The 21,025-nt window shown below is 45.4% G+C and overlaps 1 protein-coding gene and 1 long non-coding RNA gene across 2 annotated transcripts in view; one reads left to right on the forward strand and one right to left on the reverse strand.

Annotated features, from left to right (window-relative positions):
* LOC126547140 (uncharacterized) overlaps positions 1-4,387 on the forward strand; it is a 56,717-nt gene extending 52,330 nt beyond the window's left edge. The window contains exon 8 of the mRNA XM_050195017.3: positions 845-4,387. Within this exon, the coding sequence (XP_050050974.1) occupies positions 845-1,440 (596 nt within the window). The 3' untranslated portion in view covers positions 1,441-4,387. The remainder of the gene's footprint in view (positions 1-844) is intronic.
* Positions 2,154-12,088, reverse strand: LOC129380744 (uncharacterized). The gene is made up of 4 exons (XR_011895142.1): positions 6,805-12,088; positions 6,607-6,687; positions 5,368-5,405; positions 2,154-4,739 (listed from the first exon to the last, which is right to left on the reverse strand). It is a non-coding gene; the product is annotated as an uncharacterized lncRNA (long non-coding RNA).
* Between the last annotated feature and the right edge of the window lie 8,937 nt (positions 12,089-21,025).

The raw sequence follows: 21,025 nt of genomic DNA on the forward strand, positions 1-21,025 counted from the left end.
AACACCCGTGTACTTATATTTAGGTGCACGTTAAAGAATCCCAGGTTTTCCAAATTTCTGGAGTCCTCCACTACGGCGTGCCTCATAATCAGAAGGTGGTTTTGGTACGTAAAACTCCATAATTAAAATTTTAAGTTTCCGTTTATTGTCTCGGTATTAGTTTGTGGCAGCAGTGAAATTTCGTTATATTGAAATCGCATACAAGCACACTTTGTTATGTTGAGGTTCTAACTACACGGTGTTCTATGGACAAGAGGTTAAGAAAGGTTAAATACTTTGTTATATCGAAAATTTTGTGCGTTGTATCAAGGTTTAACTGTACTTAACCAGGCCGGCGAAAACGTGTAGAGAGGGACTTCAGCTTCACAGAAAGTTTCTGTGGAGCTTCTGGGACTGCACCCCTCCGCAATCATCTTGACTGTGCTGCTTCGTTCTTTGTAAGCTCCTAGGCGTCGGACAAGCGTTGAGACATGAATGCCCATAATAGTCACATGTTCAAAGGATATGCACCTTTGTTCATTGTCGACGTTCCAGGCATAAAAGGGAGCAGGGCGCCAGCCGGAAAAATTTGGGGAAAGAGTGTGTGGGGGGGGGGGGGGGTGGAATATAGGTTGATAGCTCTTTTTGGGTAACATTTTCAAAAACCAAAATGTTGACCTAAATACAGTATATCCTGTACCTGGCTAGGTAAGGCCTGTGTGGTTGGCACATTGCTAAAGTGCGTTTTGAACAAGTCTGTTGATTATGGTTTGACTTTCTCTTCTTCTTAATGTATGCTGCTGCTTCTTCTTTCTCTATAATTTCTGTGTACTTATTTATTTATTTTGTGTCCATCTTTGAACAGAAAAGAATGCTGCAGGCCGCTTCTACTGGCGTGACAGCCTGGTGCCCTTTCGCTCAGACCAGACCCACGAACTGCGACCAGTACGCAACATGCGAATGGCATCGACCCGCACGCTGTCAAAGGTGGCCTGCTCATTCTTGAACTCTTGGCAGCCATGTACCGTGTACTATGGCATCTCTCGTGAGGGCTTGGTGCGGGGTGTCATGCTGAATCACAGGGAGCGTGATGCCCTGCGCCAGGGTGTTGATATGATGGTGGGTGGTCTGCGACCTCGTCTGATGCCACAGAGCATTGCCATTGAGTTTGTGCCGGTGTTGCGCACTTCCAAGGATTCACGTGAGACAGTCTCTTGCTTTGTTGTGGAAGTGATGGTGCGAGGTGCTCCTGACACGGTTTACACTACTTCAGACGGTGACTGCTACTTGCGAGCTGGCGACATGTCCTACCAGGCCACCACGCAGGATGTGCGGGCTTGGATTGTTCAGCAGGAGGAGGTCCGCTACCTGCAAGCACCCAACACTACTGCTCCACTGGGTCCTCTTCCCACTGATCTAAGCCAGCCATCACTCCACCCCTGGCACAGAGTTGTGTACTGAGCAAGTCACTTTTTTGTCACATAGAAAGTGAACCTTCCGTAAAGGAAATTCTATTTCTTTGCCAAGTTATAAGTTTCGGTAGCCAAGCATAGGCGCTATCCCCCGTACTGCATTTTGGGGTTTATCACTGTATTTTCTTGTCAGTACTCTCATTCACATCTCCTTTATCCATTTCATTTGTAAGATCCAGTGTGTTAATATGCAGAGCATCTGCAAGTGTATTCAAGAAATACTTATTTATTTTCTTATAGTTTCTGAGCTCATTTTCTTTCTCGTTTTTTTGTGTAAGCTCCTTCATTGAGGTTGAGAATTTGCACTCTATTACAAGAGCCATGAAAATAGGCTTAAAAAGCTGCATTATTAATGTCTGAAATGACTTCTTGCATACCTAATGTGTGCTATAAAAGGAACATAATTTTCTCTGACAAAAGAAAGAATAGTATGCTTATTTTTGACAAGTTATGTAATGCGTTAAAAAGATGTCAGCAAGACTTTTTACCTTGTCGTCTACTAAAAGAAGACTATAAATTGGCGGCTCTGCTATACTTTTACTGCATGCAGCTATGCAGGGCATGCAGCTGCTGGAAAATTGACCGTCCTTGTTAGAAAGTGTCTCTTTATGAACAGTGTCCCTGCTATGTACTTGTTAAACAAAACGTTTGGTGACCGAGCATGAGTGCTTAGCTTATGTAAAGGTGGCACAGGTGCTCTTGCAGTTTTTATGTTTATTCTGGGTTGACTAGAATTAATGACAAATGCGCAACTGAGGAAAAAAATATCGCTTAGAATTCATGACGATGTATAGCATTTATTGTCTTGCGTAAACCTAAATTTGTACGGTTTGTTTGGATATTCTTGCTGTGTGATCAGATGAATACGTACAGTATGCATTTATTGTGTGACAATTTTAAATGGGGCTGTCTCAACACTTCAGTCATATTACCATAGTTTTGATAAAGGTACACGTGCTAGTCAATTTTTAGAGTTCACAAATCTCTCGCGAGATGCAGGAACGTTCATTTTTCTTAATGCCCTGCAAATATATATTTGCTTACAGGCGTTTGGGATGCTCTGAACTCTCTTACACTACCTAAAACCCTTATTTTAGTTTGAGATAGTATTGCCCATTGGTTCAGCGCTGGTCCTAATGTACTTTGTGCTTTGACAGAATGTTGCCTTGTTTTAATGCTCTCAATGTCATGTGGCTCACATCTTTGCTTTTATCAGCTGGTTTGACTGCAAAATGCTTGTGATCTTCCATATTTTAACTTTGCTGCAAAGCTACCATAAAGCAGCATCAATTTTTGACAAAATGCTGTTTTTCTATAAATGCATTGCACATGTAGCAGTAGTATTGTGCTTAATCTGAAACTATTTTTTCTTTATATACCTCCTTGTGCTTTTTGCCATGTTTACTTACAAGCAGCAACAAGATAGCAGTTCATAGTGAATTGCCAGCTTATGTTATTGCTTGTTACTTCACATACAAGTGCTGATGCAATATTTCACTTCTGGTCCAGTTATTTGTTAAACAAGAATTTTATGCTGTCATACTGCATGTTATTTTTCTCAAATCCATGCCAAATGTATCTTAAAAGTCACAGGAGCCTATTGTTGGTTCTACAGAAGTAGTCATATAATGAAGTTTGTCCCACTAATTGTTCTATGGCATCTTGTTGCACTTGTTCAGTGTGCTTTGATATATAATCTAAAAAATATTGGCACTTTGTATTCGCTCTCTTTCCAAAGTGTTTTCTGTAGTCTTAGCATTTCTAACTGTATGAAAATAAGACTGAGACCCAGGTGAATTTGCAACTGGGAATGCAACTGGTCCCAGTTCAACTGGTTTATGGAACAATTCCCAGTTAGTCCCAGTTGAAACTGGTTCCAGTAGCCCTGTTGCAACTGGTTCCAGTGGGTCCCCATTGTAACTGGTCCCAGTTGGTCCCTATTGAAACTGGCCCCTGCAGAAGCCTACCACAAGTGTGTTCTGCTGATGGATTTCACACAACAAAGGTAGCTCAGCTTTTTTTTTTTTTTGAATTTGAATTCCAGCTTTCAAGCGCCTTCGAAATGTCTTGTATTTTGTCTGTGAGAAGGTGCGACAAATTCTTCAGTGTGTCTGACACATCCACATTTTTCTTCTGGCCCCAGTGCTGGATTGTAGCTGAAAACAATTATAATGTTTCTTGTATAAGTGCCCATTGCAGATACTGCTGTATAAGTGAAAAAACTTCAGAAACCATACAATGATAAAATTATGCAAAGGCAATATAGAAAATTACGTCTCATTATGACAAAGAATGACAAAATGCTAACTTATCTGTAAATTACATTATGCACTAGCAATAACTTAAGACTGAAGTGGCAAATGTACCACTCTTTAATTCAAGGAGAATTTGTATACTAGATGCTTCAGCCAATTACGTTTGCTCATTCCTATGACACCAGAATAAAGGCATGCTCTTTTAATACAAAACATTTTGGCCTTGTAAACAAATTTTTCAATATCCCGAAAGACTAGCGCAATAAATGCAACGACCCTTGTGTTCTTCCATCAATTACATGGTTGAGTTGAAGCGTATTTCTCTTAAGATCACTTGGATTATGCATTTCAAGAAGTTGTGCACTTCAATGTAATGAAAATTTGTGATCATTACTTCATAGATATCCGTCTGAAAATTATGGCTGTTGCCAAGTCTTCCAGTGTTCATTTGTCTGTGGCAGTGCGGACATAAGCGTTTTCAAATCATTTGCTTTGACTTCATGGTTTGCAAAATATAGTAATGTAACAACAGAATACACTCCCATAGACGAAAACTATCAGGACATCTTGAGAACTATGTTTTCAAGCATGGAAGCATAGAGAAAAAAGTATGGTGCTGTAGAAGGGCTTTGCACAAAGTTCTTGGGTTGCTACCAAGTAATAAAAAGCAATGGAAAGAGATACTACTGTGCTGCCTTCCATCATTTCAGTGTAACCACAACCCACCCAAATGTTTACTGTGTCAAGTGAACTACAGCATTCAAACCCAAAGCTGCATATTTAGTGGTGGCATTAACATTTTGTGACAGCTTACCCACTACGACTTCCACCTTTGGCATCAACTGCTGTTTTGGCAGCTTGCCCAATCCCCTCTTCTTGGGGGCTACATTTCCACTGACACTCCTGGTGGCAAGGAACATGCTGCTCCACAGTGCCTGTGTGGTATATCCTTGCACACAAGCGTCGCTTTCTTGTTGGCAAATATTTTGGCCACTTGTGTGCCAGAAATGCAGAAGCCATCCTTTAAGTAAAACTACAAAAACAAAACTTCAGTGGTCAGTGATCTTCAGACTAGCTTACATTACATGTACACACACAACCCATGAATATAGAAAAGGGGCAGCCTCCAAATTAGCTTAACAGAGAGGCACATAGAGGCTACAGGTTCTGCTGCTACCAGCAGGCCACTGCACTTTTTTTTCTTTTACCATGTTTATTAAAGACACAAACAATTACTACCATTACTACTCTTACTACCTCCAAACACTACTACAGTACCTCCAAACATTACCATTCAATTTTCACACGTCATTGCTTGGCCTTGAAGTTGGCTTACAGTGCTTAATTATACAAGTACTTCCCAGGTTTCTTCTACCACTAACACATATCATGGCACAACCAAGTTGATTGTGACAATTTAGCTTATGTGCTTAATAACACTATGAGGAAATTATCAGACTAACAACTAGCACAGAAAAACTCGAAATGAGTGGGTGAGCTGTATCTAGTTCACTCATTTGTAAAATGCTTCACATGACATCTTCAATTGAACTTTGTTGCACTAAACACATATGCAGTGTTTGTGCTACACATGAACAGATTTCTGTTACTATTCTATGACAAGTCACTAAGCAGTGTTTGAAGAACAAAATATCACTTACAAAGCAGTCTTCCGTGTAAAAAAAGTCTGGCTTCTGTGCTGTAAGCAGAAAAGAAACTTTTTTAGCAGACGACAGTTGACATCTGGTCTTGTTGGTATGACACTGAAACAAGTTTTAAATTCTAGAAACAAGCGGAGTGAGATAGAAGCTAACTTTCAACAAATGCCAATGAGGCTTACATATACCGTATTTACTCGCATAATGAACGCAGCCCCCACTTTTCCAATCAAGAAGTGTTTTTTTCTTTTTCTCACGTAGTAATCGCACCCTGAACTAGCTGCCGTGAATAGGCGGCGGATGCTACTATTGTGTCCGATGCTGTGTGGGACGCTGAATCGTACCATGTTTTCTACTTTTATTGCGATTGTAATGATATGGACGCTCCAGGCGCATTTTTGTCGCCGCCGTCGCCGCGTGCCGCATGGTGTAGGTGTGAGGGAAAACGCGCGAGGGAAGCCGACGATCGCGGCTCCATCTCGTGCGCCGTCTTTCATCACGCAAAAAGCCCCCGGGGGAGGGGAGGGAGGGACGGCGACGTTGAACTCGGACAGCAACTGCGTGTTGCACAACCGCGCCCGAGGGGCATCGACGATCGCGGCTCAATTTATATAGGTGTTCTGTGGCTCAATCTACCGCCTACAAGGGAGGAGAGTGGGAAGGGAAAATGCCGTCTTCCGTCATGCGCATGGCGCCGGAGAATGCTGCCCATGGAGACAGCATCCTCCATGGGCAGCAACTGCGCATTGCGCGGCCACGGCGCACCCTATCTTCAAAGCGATCCACGTCGGGGGCCAAGTAGATGGCGGCTCATACCTTTGTGCGTGCTGCGTTCTCGCCACTCAGTTTGAGTTGAAGCGAATGTTTGCAAGTTTATACTGCTGATAAAACAATTATACTTACTTCGTGTAACTGTCTACAGATATTCTATCGCAGTGGCATCGACAGGGGTCAGATTGTGGGGATTCAAAGCACTACCATTTTTTGAAATTTTCAAAGTTTTTATGGCAAGCTATGAGCTGGAAGGAGGTCATGCAACGTAACCCTTTGCAAAAAAATAGACTCCTGGCTTAAGCCATAATGAGCACTCAATCATACTCAAATGTATTTCAATAACAGCTCGGTAATTAACATGTTGAACTACATGCAATGTGCATTTCACTGAATGCACATTTGAATGATGCATATGGTTATGACCTACGAATGGCATTTGTAGTACAAAATTATGGCATATAAAATTACCTTCAGTCTGGGCAGGCTGTGGTGAAGGTGGTTCAGCATTTGGGATGATCTAGTGCTGGACTGGTGGATTGTTTGGCAGATCTGCATAGAGAATACACAAAAACGAAGCATATATTTCTTCCGTGTCTTTCATCAAAGACGAACATGTTTCTTCAAAAGCACATGTGCCAACAGCAGCATATAAAGCTAAAAACATACGTTTGAATAGATGCATTGCTTGGACCCTGCACAGCTTATCATATCTCTGGTCGTCCTCTTCAATTAGCATTTGGGCCCTTTCAGCGCCTGCAGGACTTGTAGGCACACCAGATGTGAAGCTTTTAAATCTTGCTTCCACTAAAACAATAATTAAAGCACATGATTTATACCTTTTAAACACTTGTGACTCAAGTGTGCATTCCTTGCAATGCAAAATTGAGCACCAGTACAAAACCATAGTTAGGGACACTTACAGTTAAAAATCTGTGACTGGAGGCCGTGTTGCAATGACGACATTTGCTCAAGCAGTTTTTGGTTTTGGCTTTGCAGGTCAATATAGCTTGACACAACTTGCTTCTAGAACAAAGTGAGTCGCTTTCGCAAGGCGAACGTGACGGAGCTTGCATCCGTTTCACGCCTTGCAGGCAAGATAAATGTCAGCCTTGCAAGACATATCAGCTACCTACGAAATTCAGGTTGCGCTTACCTTTTTTTGTCCAACTCGGCTTGTTGGCACACAATTGTTGCGGAGTAATGCTGCCTTCACATTCGATTGCAGGATTTCCTCATATGCCTTTGCTGCTTCACGATGATGCTTGCGCCTCTACAGACAGAAAAGGCATGCACACTAACCTCATGAAAAACTGTTGGTGGAGCAGCACTACTATCCAACGGCTCACATATGAGTATGCAGGAATACAATTTAGGCTAAACGAAATGTGCAAACAATGCATGCTATACTTTGTTGATATATTTGGTTTATACTCCTGCAACATTTGGTAAAAAATCATTACCTTTCTTTCTTTTTGTCTTCTTCATCGCCGGTTATGTCATATTCCATATACAGCTTCGGAATGTGCACCCTCTTTGTTGTTTGATGCTTTTCCAAGCTGTCTCGTGTGCCTTTAACGAAAGAAACTTAGCATTGTGTTTCTTGGATTCCTAAAATGTTTCAGCTAACCTCCTAGCAGCCAAGAGTACATGTTCTAAGAAGTTCTTGGTGTAAAATTTGGTATAATAATGGCAGTCCAGTGGTGTAATATTTATTTAACCAGCAAGATGAGTGAATGTATTACGTCTGCATAATATTACCATAGCTCCGTTGTTCAACTTACCATCTGTCACAGTCTTACTGTTACTTTACAATTTTTATTTGCACGCATGTGCATATCTGCTTTACTGTCATATATTTTTGCATATATTCATTTACTGTCTTTTTGAGAGCATTGCGTAGTTTTTTTTTAGTTTACCGGTCCTGCATTCCAGCATCAAGAGCGATTGTCACCTTTAAACGAATTGGCACTAATTAAAAAAATTATCTACAATAATTTGCACGCTATCGATATGCAACTGTCACATTTTGCAAGTAATTGGTTACGTGCCAAAATGGTGCTGTTCACAAAGCACAATCTTTGGATATGCGAATGCTGCGAGTGACTTCAAAATTTTCGCAATTGCCAGAGAAATAGGAACACCTTTATAAACAAGAAAATGTGAGCCACTTGCGGTCCAACATCAGGATCTGTCCACTGTAAGTTCCCGTGTTCTTTTCGTTGACGTCGTGCTGCCACATGACAGAATATAGCAGTCTGTTGGCAAAATCTGTTTTGTCACTCGGGTTGAACTTTTTAATGTCATCGATATGCACTGCATGGCAGACCATACAAGTTCAAACCAAGTTCATACAAGTGAACAAACCATACAAATTCAAACATGACGTAACACTAACAGAATTAAAAAAAAACTAAAAAACAGCAAATGAGCTAAAAAAAAAGGGGGGGGGGGGGCTAGAGACTTGTAAGGCAAGCGACAATTAAAAGGGACGACAAAAGCAGAGCTGTATATAGTGAACTAAATGACAAGCAATAAAAGCAATAAAAGACAGACAACTAACCACTGACTACAGACAAAAGAAAAACGGGAAAGGCCGATAGTGGTTGGCTGCACATCGGCTTCCACAATGCTGACGATGACCATATCGCCTCCGCCGGCCAAATTACTTCGAGGCCATATTTGGTTTACGGACTTTCTTTGCTATTTTTTTTATTTCACACTATTCTACACATTCGTGTACAAAGGTTGACTTGAGCTAATTTTATGTGATAACTCCAAACAAAACTATCTGCAAAGATTATTTTTTGCTAAGCAAATGGGCTAAGTACAGCAGGGTAACGGTATATATTCACAAGAAATGTGTATTATAGATACCTATTTGTTGTCTGGTTTATTAATTTTCTTTCTTATTGTGTCTGGCTAGAGTTTTATTGTAAATATCTTTTAGAAAAGGAGGGTCTGGCATGCATTCAGTGACCGCTCGCTGTACAGGTTACCATCGTCGGCGTTATGTTGTGCGTCGTGGTCATTGTCGTGATTTGTATCACATCGTGGTCTGCACTGAAGAACATTGAGGCTCGATGGCAAGTGCCACAAGTGTGTTAAATTGAGTGACTACAGTCATTCTGTGCCATATTTCCCCGTGTAAAACATTATGTAAACACATTATGTTCTGTTGCACTTTGTAAAGCCTTACGTGTTGAAGATGAAGTGGAAGATATGCTACCTTGTGGTGGTAGCAGTAGTGCCACGAATCTCCCGTAGACAACCAGGTTTTGTTTGATGGGAACTCATTCATGTGACCCACTCGTGGCAGGCGCACGATGTGCCTCTGCTGTATCGGTGTCAACTGCTATGCCACTATCACAGCAGCCTGACTTTGACGCAACGCCCCTTCACTCCCTTAACACAAACGGCCATGCAGCAGAATTTGGCGATGATGGCCAGAAAGAAGCTGAACTGTTTTCCCAGTTTTCTGATATCAGTGAATGTTCAGCAGTGTCTGGTGACACTGCCAGTAGAACAGATCAGTTTTTCCGGTCTTGTGACCTGAGCAGTACTGAAACAACTTCTGCAAAAGGTGATGGTGATCTTGAAGACGTACAGAACAATCTCCCGGTGCAAGACCTGCTTGCTATAGCAGTCAATTTTGCTATAGAGCTTGGGCTTCCTTGGAATGGCATCGAAGCTCTCCAGAAGCTGATCGCGTATGTTCTTGACAGGAATGACGTTCCTGCAACCAAATACCTTTTCAAGAAGTACTTTGGTGCAGGTGTTGAAGCTTTGAGGTTTCACTTCTACTGCGCAGAATGTTTGACGCGGCTGGCTGAAACTTCAGGAAAACTCCAAGAAAGAAACAGCATTGAGGGCTGCTGTTCAATCTGTCCTTAAAATTATAGTGGCCGCAAAATGCTCCTTGATGGCCGCTTTTTTTTTGACGTTGCCACTCCAACAGCAACTCTGCTCTCTCCTTTCTGATACATCTGTGGTAGCTGTCCTTTCCAGCCACCTTGAAGACATTGCTCAGAACAGAGATAACAGCCAAATGACTGATTTCACTGACGGTCCGTTGAATAAAGACATTAGGGTGAAGATTGCACATCACGACTTAACGCTTCTGCTCAATGTAGATGGGGTACCGTTTTTCAAATCATCTAAATATTCAATTTGGCCTATTCAAGTGACCATAAATGAGCTGCCACCACATCTGTGTAGCAAGAATGTTCCGACACCAGCTTTGTAGTATGGACAGTCCCATGCTGAGATGACTCTGTTCATAAAGTCGTTCGTGGAGCAGATGAATCAGCTTGAAATGGCCGGAGTGGCAAGGAAAGCTGGGTCGCAAAGCATTCACTCCAAGGTAATTGAGCTCAAGCAGATGTCTGTGATAACTGCTTAGTAGTACTTTAATTTCACCTCTTGCTTTATAATTTCAGGTATACTGTGTGAGTTGTACTGCTGATGCACCAGCAAGAGCACTCCTCCAGAACATGGTCCAGTTTAATGGCTACCATGGCTGTGGCTGGTGTTACGTTTCGCCTACAACGCGCGGTAATGCCGGCGCGGATGCAACGGACGCCGGGGCTTTGTTCAAAGCGGCGGACATTTTGGCCCGTCCGACGCCGCCGCAACGCCTACCCGCCAAGCGTGCCCAGGCGTGTTTCAGTGCCACGTGTCTTCGTGTGTGCGTGTGTGTGTGTGTGCCCTCGCTTGTCAAAGCGCGGCAGCCGGGGAGCGGAGTTCCCCGAATGAGGAGCCTGGAGGTCTCTCGGCTCAACTGTTCGCGCCGTCGTGTGGGTGAGGGTTGGCAATGCGTCACTACACTCGGTTCAGCAGGTCTCTCGGCCCGACAGTTCGCGCCGTCGTGGGCTCCTGCTGCGCCGTCCCGTGACCTTCATCCCGTGACCTTCCCTCCTTCCCTTTTGGACCGTGACGCCGGGAGTATAAGAGCAGCTGCCCCCGGACGCCAGGAGAGAGGCTCCGATTTGTACTGTTGAGTTACGTGCTCTCCCGTCTCTCCAATTCGGTCGACCTGACCGGCCGCTCTTTTGCTATGTTAGAATAAACAAGTTGTTCTGTTACCAGTCTTCTCATGCTTTGCCGGGACCTTCGGATGCTTCCAGTGCCCCAGGCCGCCAGGCCAACGCTACCCTTGGGGCTTGCGACCCATTGGCAATAACGGGCGTCAGCACCGAGACCCCAACAACTCGGGCCAGCGGTGCGATTACAACATCTGGTTGGCAGCGGTGAGATCGCGACAACGGAGGCCAGCAGCGAAGAGATGCGGTTGACTGTATGCTGAGCAGCACAACGACCATCCGGGAGCAGTGCAACGAGCCCTGTGTGATGACTGGTTGCCTGCAGCGGAACGACTGCGCGGAATTCTTGACTGCGAGGTTTGGTGAGTGCGGGACTTTCTTCTTCCGAGTTTTGCCAGGCTTTTGTTAGTGTTAGAAACAGAGCTGGTAATTGTGGTTGTCGTTGCTACCGGGTTAGTTTGCGGCAAGACAATAGTAGGCAGTAGAGAAAGCAGCATTCAGAGCAGCCATGGATTTGAAGTCGTTGCGCAAACCGAAATTGTTGGAGCTTGCGAGAGAGTTGGGTCTGGATGTCTCAGACAAACTCAGAAAACCAGAACTGCTAAGGGCTATTCTTGAGTTAGAAGCTGAGGATGACGAGCTGTCGGAATGCCTTGAGACCATTGAGGAGAGGGAGACGGCAAAAAGACAGGAGCGTGAACTTAAAGAACAGAAAGAGAAACAGGAGCGCGAACTTAAAGAACAGAAAGAGAAAGATGAGCGCGAACGTAAAGAACAGAAAGAGAAAGAAAAAGAAGAGCGCGACCGTCAACACGCTTTGGAAATGAAGCGTCTCGAGTTAGAGATGGAACGCGCTCGTAATGGAAGTCAGGCACACGGTGCAGGAGAACGAGTATTGTTCAAAATGACTGACCTGATGCGGCCGTTTAAGCTTGGAGAGGACATTGGTTTGTTCCTGGTTAACTTTGAGCGAACGTGCGAGAAGCAGGGGTTCTCTCGGGAAACGTGGCCACAGCGCTTGCTCACTTTGCTACCCGGCGAGGCGGCCGACGTAGTCGCTCGCTTGGAGAGAGAGGAGGCAGAGGATTTCGACAAAGTGAAATCGAGTCTGCTAAAAAAGTACCGGCTGTCAGCGGAGGCGTTCCGTCGGAAGTTTCGGGAAAATGAGAAAGGCAAAAGTGAGTCATATACAGAGTTTGCGTACAGGCTTATGTCAAACATGCAGGAGTGGCTCAAGGAAGAGAAAGCGTTTGGTGACCATGAGAAAGTTCTGCAGTGTTTCGGGCTAGAACAGTTTTATAGTCGGTTACCTGAGAACGTGCGGTACTGGGTCTTGGATAGGCCAGACGTTAGTACGGTGGCTAGAGCCGCTGAGCTAGCCGAGGAGTTTGTGACGCGTCGGGCTCGCGGAGCTAAGGACGGTCAAAAGGGTGAATTTGGCTCCAAGTTGGAGAGGCCGAAGTTCACACCCATGAGAGCAAAGGGGGATACACGTAGTGCGGATGCGAGTGAAAGCAGTCCGACCGAACGTAAGGAGACGGCGGCAACCGAAGCCGAACGCAGAAAGCGGTTCGAGACGAGGCAAGCGCGCGTTTGTTATACGTGCCAGAAGCCGGGTCACTTTTCGGCGCAGTGTCCAGAAACAAAAACACAAGTCGTGTTTTTGTCTATATGCAGCACTGACGAGAACATGAAGCTTCTCGAGCCTTACATGCGAGACCTCCTCGTGAACGGGAAAGAGTGCCGAGTGCTTCGCGATTCCGCAGCTACAATGGATGTAGTTCACCCCTCTTACGTAGAACCCGAAATGTTCACGGGCGAGTGCGCATGGATCAAGCAAGCAGTGGAAGCTCATAGCGTGTGTCTGCCGGTAGCAAAAGTGCTTATTGAAGGACCTTTCGGAGCACTTGAGACGGAGGCCGCAGTGTCATCTATGCTGCCCCCCCAGTACCCGTACTTATTTTCGAACAGGTCCGATCACCTCATGCGCGAGAAGGGGCTTTTGTTTGGTGAGGCTAGCGTTCAGGCCTTAACCAGATCGAAGGTTCGGGAGCTCGCTGCAAAGGCGGTAGTTGCGGGGCCGACGTTGTTGAACGATGAAAAAGGGTCAGAGGCGCAGCAAGCTGGTATTCAGAGCACGCCCGAACGGGATAAAATTGAGCCTGTAGCGTTAAAGGCAGCAGATACTGGAGAGGAAATTCCCGACATGGGAAAGTTAGAAGAGCTGTCTCCAGATTTGCTCATCGCGCCTACGTCAGACGGACTTAACAGGTTGCTAAAAGTCAGCCGGTCGGCTTTGATAGCCGAGCAAAAGAAGGATGGCAGCCTAGAAAACATACGCTGCATTATCAAGGAAGGTATCGCCAAGAAAAATGCTCGCTTTGTGGAAAGAGGTGGGGTCCTGTACCGGAAGTATCTGGACCGCAGAGGAGTGGAGTTCGATCAGCTGATCGTGCCTCAATGCTATCGTCAGGATCTGTTGCGCTTGTCGCATGGGGGTTCGTGGTCCGGACACCTAGGAGTTAAGAAAACTAAGGACCGTCTCTTGCAGGAGTACTATTGGCCAGGGTGTTTTCGGGACGCAGACCACTTTGTGAAGACATGCGACACCTGTCAGCGGGTGGGCAAGCCAGGGGACAAATCGAGGGCGCCGTTGAAGTTGGTACCTATCATTACGGAGCCTTTTAGACGGCTCGTTATTGATACAGTGGGACCTCTGCCGGTAACAGCCACGGGGTACCGACACATTTTGACTGTGATCTGCCCAGCGACAAAGTTCCCTGAAGCAGTGCCGCTTAAAGAACTCAGCTCAGTTGAGATAGTCAATGCACTACTGTCCATATTTGCGCGAGTTGGTTTTCCTGCAGAAATCCAGTCAGATCAGGGTACAGTGTTTACTAGCGCTTTGACGACAGCCTTTCTCGAAAGGTGCGGGGTAAGGCTGTTACACAGCTCAGTGCACCACCCCCAGTCGAATTCCGTTGAGAAGCTCCACTCCGTCATGAAGCGCGTGTTGAGAGCATTGTGTTTTGAACATCAAACTGACTGGGAGCTGTGTCTGCCTGGAGTGATGTTTGCATTAAGAACCGCGCCGCATGCGGCTACGGGGTTTTCACCAGCTGAGCTGGTGTACGGTCGCTCGCTGCGATCTCCGCTTCGCATGCTTCGAGAATCATGGGAAGGCAGGGGCGACGACCCAGTCGTGGTAGAGTACGTGCTTAAGCTCCTCGAACGCTTAAGAAGGGCACAGGAGTTGTCAGGTGAAGCAATGGCAGAGGCCCAGCAGAGGGCCAAGGTTTATTATGATCGGACAGCCAGGGCCCGTCGTTTTGAGGTGGGCGATGAGGTCATGATATTGCGCACATCGCTAAAGAACAAACTCGACGTGCAGTGGGAGGGCCCAGCACGGATTGTTCAAAAACTGTCGGACGTTAACTACGTGGTGAGTCTGCCAGGAAAGCGGAAAGCACAGCAAGTTTACCACTGTAATCTGCTCAAACCCTATAAGCAACGGGAAGCAGTGGCGTGCATGATGGTAAACGTGCCCGAAGAGCTTCCGGTCGAGCTTCCGGGACTAGGCTCAGTGACAAACAGGAAAGACACCGATCAAGTCATTAGTGACTTAATAAGTAAAGCATCGCTGTCGCCTGAGCAGAAAACCGAACTACACCAGCTCTTACAAGAGTTTCAAGGTCTGTTCTCTGAGAGGCCTGGTAGGACTTCTGTCCTTACTCATGACATAGAACTTACCTCCCCAGAGCCAGTACGATCCAAGGCGTACCGGGTGTCACCCCGCCAGAACGATATTATGGAGGCTGAGGTAAAGAAAATGCTACAGCTCGGTGTTATTGAAGCGGGTGAGAGTGATTATACCTCCCCTTTGATTTTGGTTGAGGTACCGGGCAAGGAACCTCGTCCTTGCGTCGACTACCGCAGGCTTAATTCCATCACTAAGGATCAAATTTATCCGATCCCTAACATCGAGGAGCGCCTTGAGAGAGTGAGTAGCGCTCAGTTTATTTCCACCCTAGATCTTGTCAGGGGTTATTGGCAGGTTCCACTTACAGAAGAGGCTAGTAGGTATGCGGCGTTCATTTCACCAATGGGGACATTCCGTCCTAAAGTTTTGAGTTTTGGTTTGAAGAACGCGCCATACTGCTTTTCAAGCCTCATGGATAAAGTGTTGCGGGGACAGCAAGAATTCGCTTTACCGTATCTAGACGACGTAGCGATATTCTCCGCATCCTGGCCTGAGCATATGGCGCACTTGCGGGCAGTGCTAACCCGCTTGCGCGATGCGGGCTTGACAGTCAAAGCTCCCAAGTGCCAGTTAGCACAGGCCGAGGTTGTCTACCTCGGACACGTGATTGGTCGGGGTCGTCGCCGCCCCTCTGAAATAAAAGCGGCCGCTGTGCGAGACTTCCCGCAACCGCGCACGAAGACCGATATTCGGTCGTTCTTAGGTGTCGCCGGCTACTATCAGAGGTACATCCCCAGGTACTCTGATATCGCGGCTCCCTTGACGGATGCTCTGAGAAAGACAGAGCCGCAAACAGTCGTCTGGGACGAGACAAAGGAAAGAGCTTTTAGCGCCCTAAAGAGCGCCCTAACAAGCCAGCCTGTGCTACGATCGCCCGACTACTCAAAAGGGTTCGTTGTTCAGTGTGATGCTAGTGAGCGAGGCATGGGCGTTGTACTGTGCCAACGGGAAAATGGAGAAGTAGAACACCCCGTCCTGTATGCTAGTCGTAAGCTGACGAGTCGTGAGCAGGCGTATAGCGCCACCGAGAAAGAGTGTGCGTGTATCGTGTGGGCCGTTCAGAAATTGTCATGTTACCTAGCCGGCTCGAGGTTTATCATTGAAACGGATCACTGCCCTCTCCAATGGCTGCAGACCATCTCTCCCAAAAATGGCCGCCTCCTGCGCTGGAGCCTCGCTTTGCAACAATATTCCTTTGAGGTGCGTTACAAAAAGGGGAGTCTCAACGGTAACGCCGATGGCTTAAGTCGAAGCCCCTAACGTGAGAATCAGCCTCAAAATTGCTTGTTACTGATGTTTTTCTTCCTGAGGCAGGATTTTTTTTTAACTTATTGCTTTTGTGTAGTGTTTCAAAGTGATGTGCTTTTTAGTGCAATTTTTCCGATTTGTGGACGCGTTCTGAGTGCTGCTAAACTACTGTAAGGAACTAGGCAGCAGTATAAAAGGGGAAAGAGCCTGGCAGGGCTTAGTGAGGGTTGTGCCGTGCTTGCTAACTGAGCGGTTGACTTTTGGCGTGGTTCTAACGCTTGCCGGAAACGAGAACAAAAATGTCAACTCTCCCGAAGTCACTTTGCAGTGTCCTGTGTGCACCTGAACGTGAGAACGAGGCCTTCTCTGTGCGCTGCGCTCAAGAAACGCCCAAGGACGCCCAACTTCGGTTATGAGCATCATCGAGCGACATCCCTCCGGACAGCGGATGCAGTCCCCTGACCATCGGGATCTCCTTCCCCCGGCGGGGCGGTCTGTTACGTTTCGCCTACAACGCGCGGTAATGCCGGCGCGGATGCAACGGACGCCGGGGCTTTGTTCAAAGCGGCGGACATTTTGGCCCGTCCGACGCCGCCGCAACGCCTACCCGCCAAGCGTGCCCAGGCGTGTTTCAGTGCCACGTGTCTTCGTGTGTGCGTGTGTGTGTGTGTGCCCTCGCTTGTCAAAGCGCGGCAGCCGGGGAGCGGAGTTCCCCGAATGAGGAGCCTGGAGGTCTCTCGGCTCAACTGTTCGCGCCGTCGTGTGGGTGAGGGTTGGCAATGCGTCACTACACTCGGTTCAGCAGGTCTCTCGGCCCGACAGTTCGCGCCGTCGTGGGCTCCTGCTGCGCCGTCCCGTGACCTTCATCCCGTGACCTTCCCTCCTTCCCTTTTGGACCGCGACGCCGGGAGTATAAGAGCAGCTGCCCCCGGACGCCAGGAGAGAGGCTCCGATTTGTACTGTTGAGTTACGTGCTCTCCCGTCTCTCCAATTCGGTCGACCTGACCGGCCGCTCTTTTGCTATGTTAGAATAAACAAGTTGTTCTGTTACCAGTCTTCTCATGCTTTGCCGGGACCTTCGGATGCTTCCAGTGCCCCAGGCCGCCAGGCCAACGCTACCCTTGGGGCTTGCGACCCATTGGCAATAACGGGCGTCAGCACCGAGACCCCAACAACTCGGGCCAGCGGTGCGATTACAACACTGGTGTCTTCACCTAAGGGAGAGTGTAGATGGTGCAAAAGTTTTTGTGACTATCCCTTTTTCGTCTTTTCCCACTCTCCATCTTTTTTATTCTGCCCATGCATTGTGGCAAACTTGCATCTGTTTAATTTATGTGCCTCTCTTTCTCTGTGGCATGTATAGACTTCATGCAAGACCAAGATACTGTGGAAATTAGTACCTCTTATCAAACATTCAGTTTAAGTGTACTCCCATCAGCACAACATTTAATTTAACACAATTCATTTTGAAGGAACTTGGGTGTGATTTCATAGGTTTGTTCGATTCACCAGACCCAATGTGAACAAGTTCACGGCAAGGCTTGAGAAGATGAGAAATGGTGCAGCTGGATTTCAGAAGTGCAAGAAAAACGCTACAGATGAAAAAAGAATGCTGAGGTGCAGACGCAGTGCAGGCCTTATGTATGTCTGCATAATGTGCGGCGTCTGTGCAAGTTTGGTATGCCCTAAACCGCAGGTATATGGCAACTTCTGAGGTGTTTGGTATTAAATGCAGCAGGAAGGAGTATACACGTATATGATATACGTTCACTTAACAAATCAGCATCCTTGTGCTACAAGAGAACAAACACCCTGTCAAACATATATAAACTTGTCATGCCTTCACTGGCAAACATGTGGGTGATTCTTTTTCTCTAATTTTATTGCTTGGCGTTAGAAGGCAATAAATAAGAAAACCGCGTGTGCTGACAATTTACAGACATTATGTTGTTTAATCCAAAATAGCATTGCTAATCAATGAGCATAAATGGTTGAATTGTGGGGTATGGCAAATACACATATACAACATCCTAGTACACACGTCTGACGTAAACAACACACTCCGCATTGCATAGACACAGCAGATGCACGTGAGCAGTGTTTAAACGGTGCTTGTGCCTGTGTGCTGTGTTGTCTGCTTTGGGCCTGCATGTCTACACTAACATGGTACTGTAAGCAAGAAAGATGCCGAGAAATCGGGAACCAGCCCAGCACCTTTTTGCGGCGTGGTTCAGAGGCCACCATTGCTACACTGCTGAAACAAATGGCAGGGTGCAGCACCTCGTATTTGGCTCAGGTGGTGCAGGTGACTCAAACAGACCTCATATAGTGATACATTGTAGTTTAATATGTACTATACCATGTTGATTTACTTTTGTAAGCTTTTAAGTCGAGGGTCTGACGAAATCTTGTCTGGTCAAGAAGAATCGTGGCGAGAACAGGAAACAGTCAAAACAAAGATTGATTGCATCAAAAGTGCTGCAGTCTGTTGTGTGGTATGGTTAATTTATACTCTTATGTACATTCATGTAGGAACCATCGAGTACCCAGCAGACAACATTCCCAAAGAACAAACGCGTGACGTAACACTTAACAAATGGCTGAAGCTGCATCATCTGGGAAATCAATCAGTGGCATCAATGGGCCGTCTCCTCTCGTCAACTTAGACACTTTGATATAATTTGGGGTTTTACTTCTGATTATATGAACTGCATGTTGCTTGGTGCGACTCGGCAGCTCGCTGATCTGTGGCTAACAGATGTCAATGAAACTGCAGGTTTTTGAACTGCTGGACAACTGCCTCCAAAGTCTAAAGCCGCCACTGTTTTGTTTGCCTTCACTATTCTTTGGCTTTGAGAAAGTATTGGAAAGCTACAGAATGGGGGGGGGGGGCAATAGTGGCTTTTGTATTTCTCACTTTCATGACTTCAAGAACTTTTGCCATCAGAATAGTTGAAGCATTTCTCACTTGTAAAAGGCGCTTGCCTCTTGCTGTAGATCTGTGTGTCTTCAAGAGATGTCATGGAAGGCACACATTGCCTTCGAGATTTGTTGTAGACACATAGTTTCTGTACAGCAAGAAGCAGATGACTTTTAATATGCGTCAAATCGTGCACTTGCCAAAAAGTAGTTCTTTAGGGGCCACTTTTGGCACATTCGTGCTTTGCATTTGAAACAAACCTTGGTAAGCTGAAAGAGCTAGTCACATCAGCCAAAGGTGTTTCATTGCAAATTGTTGAATGTTTGCTGAGGAGTAACAGAAGCAAAAAACTGAAAGCATTGGCCACCATGCAAATGCAGAACTTCATGTCAAACGCTAAGAAAGCCTCATGCAAGAGCGCAGTGCTGCAGTTAGGCAAACCACGAGAACTGCGTGAACCACCCCTTGGCTTTGTTAAATCTAAGCTTCATGACATTTTAAGTGATCCTATTGCGGAACACGACAGAGTTGAAGTCTGTGGGCGTGTGTTCCACAGTGAGCAGTACAGCAGGCCACACAAGACAGATTCCACAGCTTTCAATGACCTCATCGGGTTTGCTTGTAAAAATATAGCATACAGTGTCCTTTACGGACACATCAGCTAACCTAAGGTATCTTGTAATCTGCAAAAAAATTGTAATAATGCCAGCACTCATGACTGCACATATCTTGAAAGCACACCAGCTCCCCCAGGAGAGCCTTGTAGAAATACTTGCAGGGGCTTTTCCATATATATATATATATATATATAAGGGACAAAGCTTATTTGGTACAAGTAGTGAAAAAGTCTTTGCATATAAGTCACTGATCACTTCTTTCTGCATGCTACTGGCCTCCATCTACCGGCTTTTGATGTAATCTTCATGATGCCTCAAACATAACACATATAGGGTGTAACATATGACAAGAACACTTGCAACAAGTATCTTTAACTTGCTAACTACTATCTTAAGATAACAAATATTAATTATTCGAAAAAAAATCAGCAATCTCTGCTTACTGCGCACTACAGTAAAGTTGTGCTGTAAATTTCAATATAAAATTCAAATAATATATAATTGCACTAAACCTAGCTTTGCAGTGATTATCAGTGTGCTAGAAAGCTTTTTTAAATATCTTGGCAGATTTTGATGAGTGAGCTCAAAAACTAATTGGTATAGAGACGAGCTTTTAGAACGAAGTTATGAATTTGGTGCAAAATAATTGCTACAATAGAATTTTCTATGTCACAATAGGTAACTGAAGCATTTGTTGAAGAAAAAAAATTTTAAGCGTGCGAAGTTTGCAACAATAAAGGCTTGGTCGCTATGAAGTTGCTTCTGACACATTAAAAAAATGTTTGTGGAATACTAATTAGTATAACCTTGCAATGCCCGGCATATCACTTTTGCTATGCTGAACTTGATGCCTCAATATTCAAATTTAAGCTTGACAAACTCGATGCATAGCCTATTCTAGCATTTTTGATGTGCTGGAGTGAGTTTTCACTTGTAGATACTTCAATTATGAATTGAATAATTACTATAATAATTCAAGTGCCACTCAAATAACATTATTTTTTTTATTTTGCTCAGATGTATTCTCCATGGCCAGAAACAAAGCTGCTCAAGTTCTCACTTTTCTTCATGTGGAACTGTGTTTGGGCATTATGAGGCTAATGTGTCTTTGCTGTCTGTGATAAAGAGAAATCCTAACAAGTTTTGCAGTGTTGCAAGTTTGATTTTTATGGCATTGTTAACATCATTGACATCATGTGGACCCGATGGTACAAACACAAAGCTGCTTAAAGATACAAATGCCCCCCCCAGTTTTCAAGTGTTCAATCTCAAGGGGGGTGGTTTGGGCAAGGTGGTGTTTCAT

The sequence above is a fragment of the Dermacentor andersoni genome, chromosome 1 (assembly GCF_023375885.2).
Source record: "Dermacentor andersoni chromosome 1, qqDerAnde1_hic_scaffold, whole genome shotgun sequence".
Lineage (NCBI taxonomy): Eukaryota > Metazoa > Arthropoda > Arachnida > Ixodida > Ixodidae > Dermacentor > Dermacentor andersoni.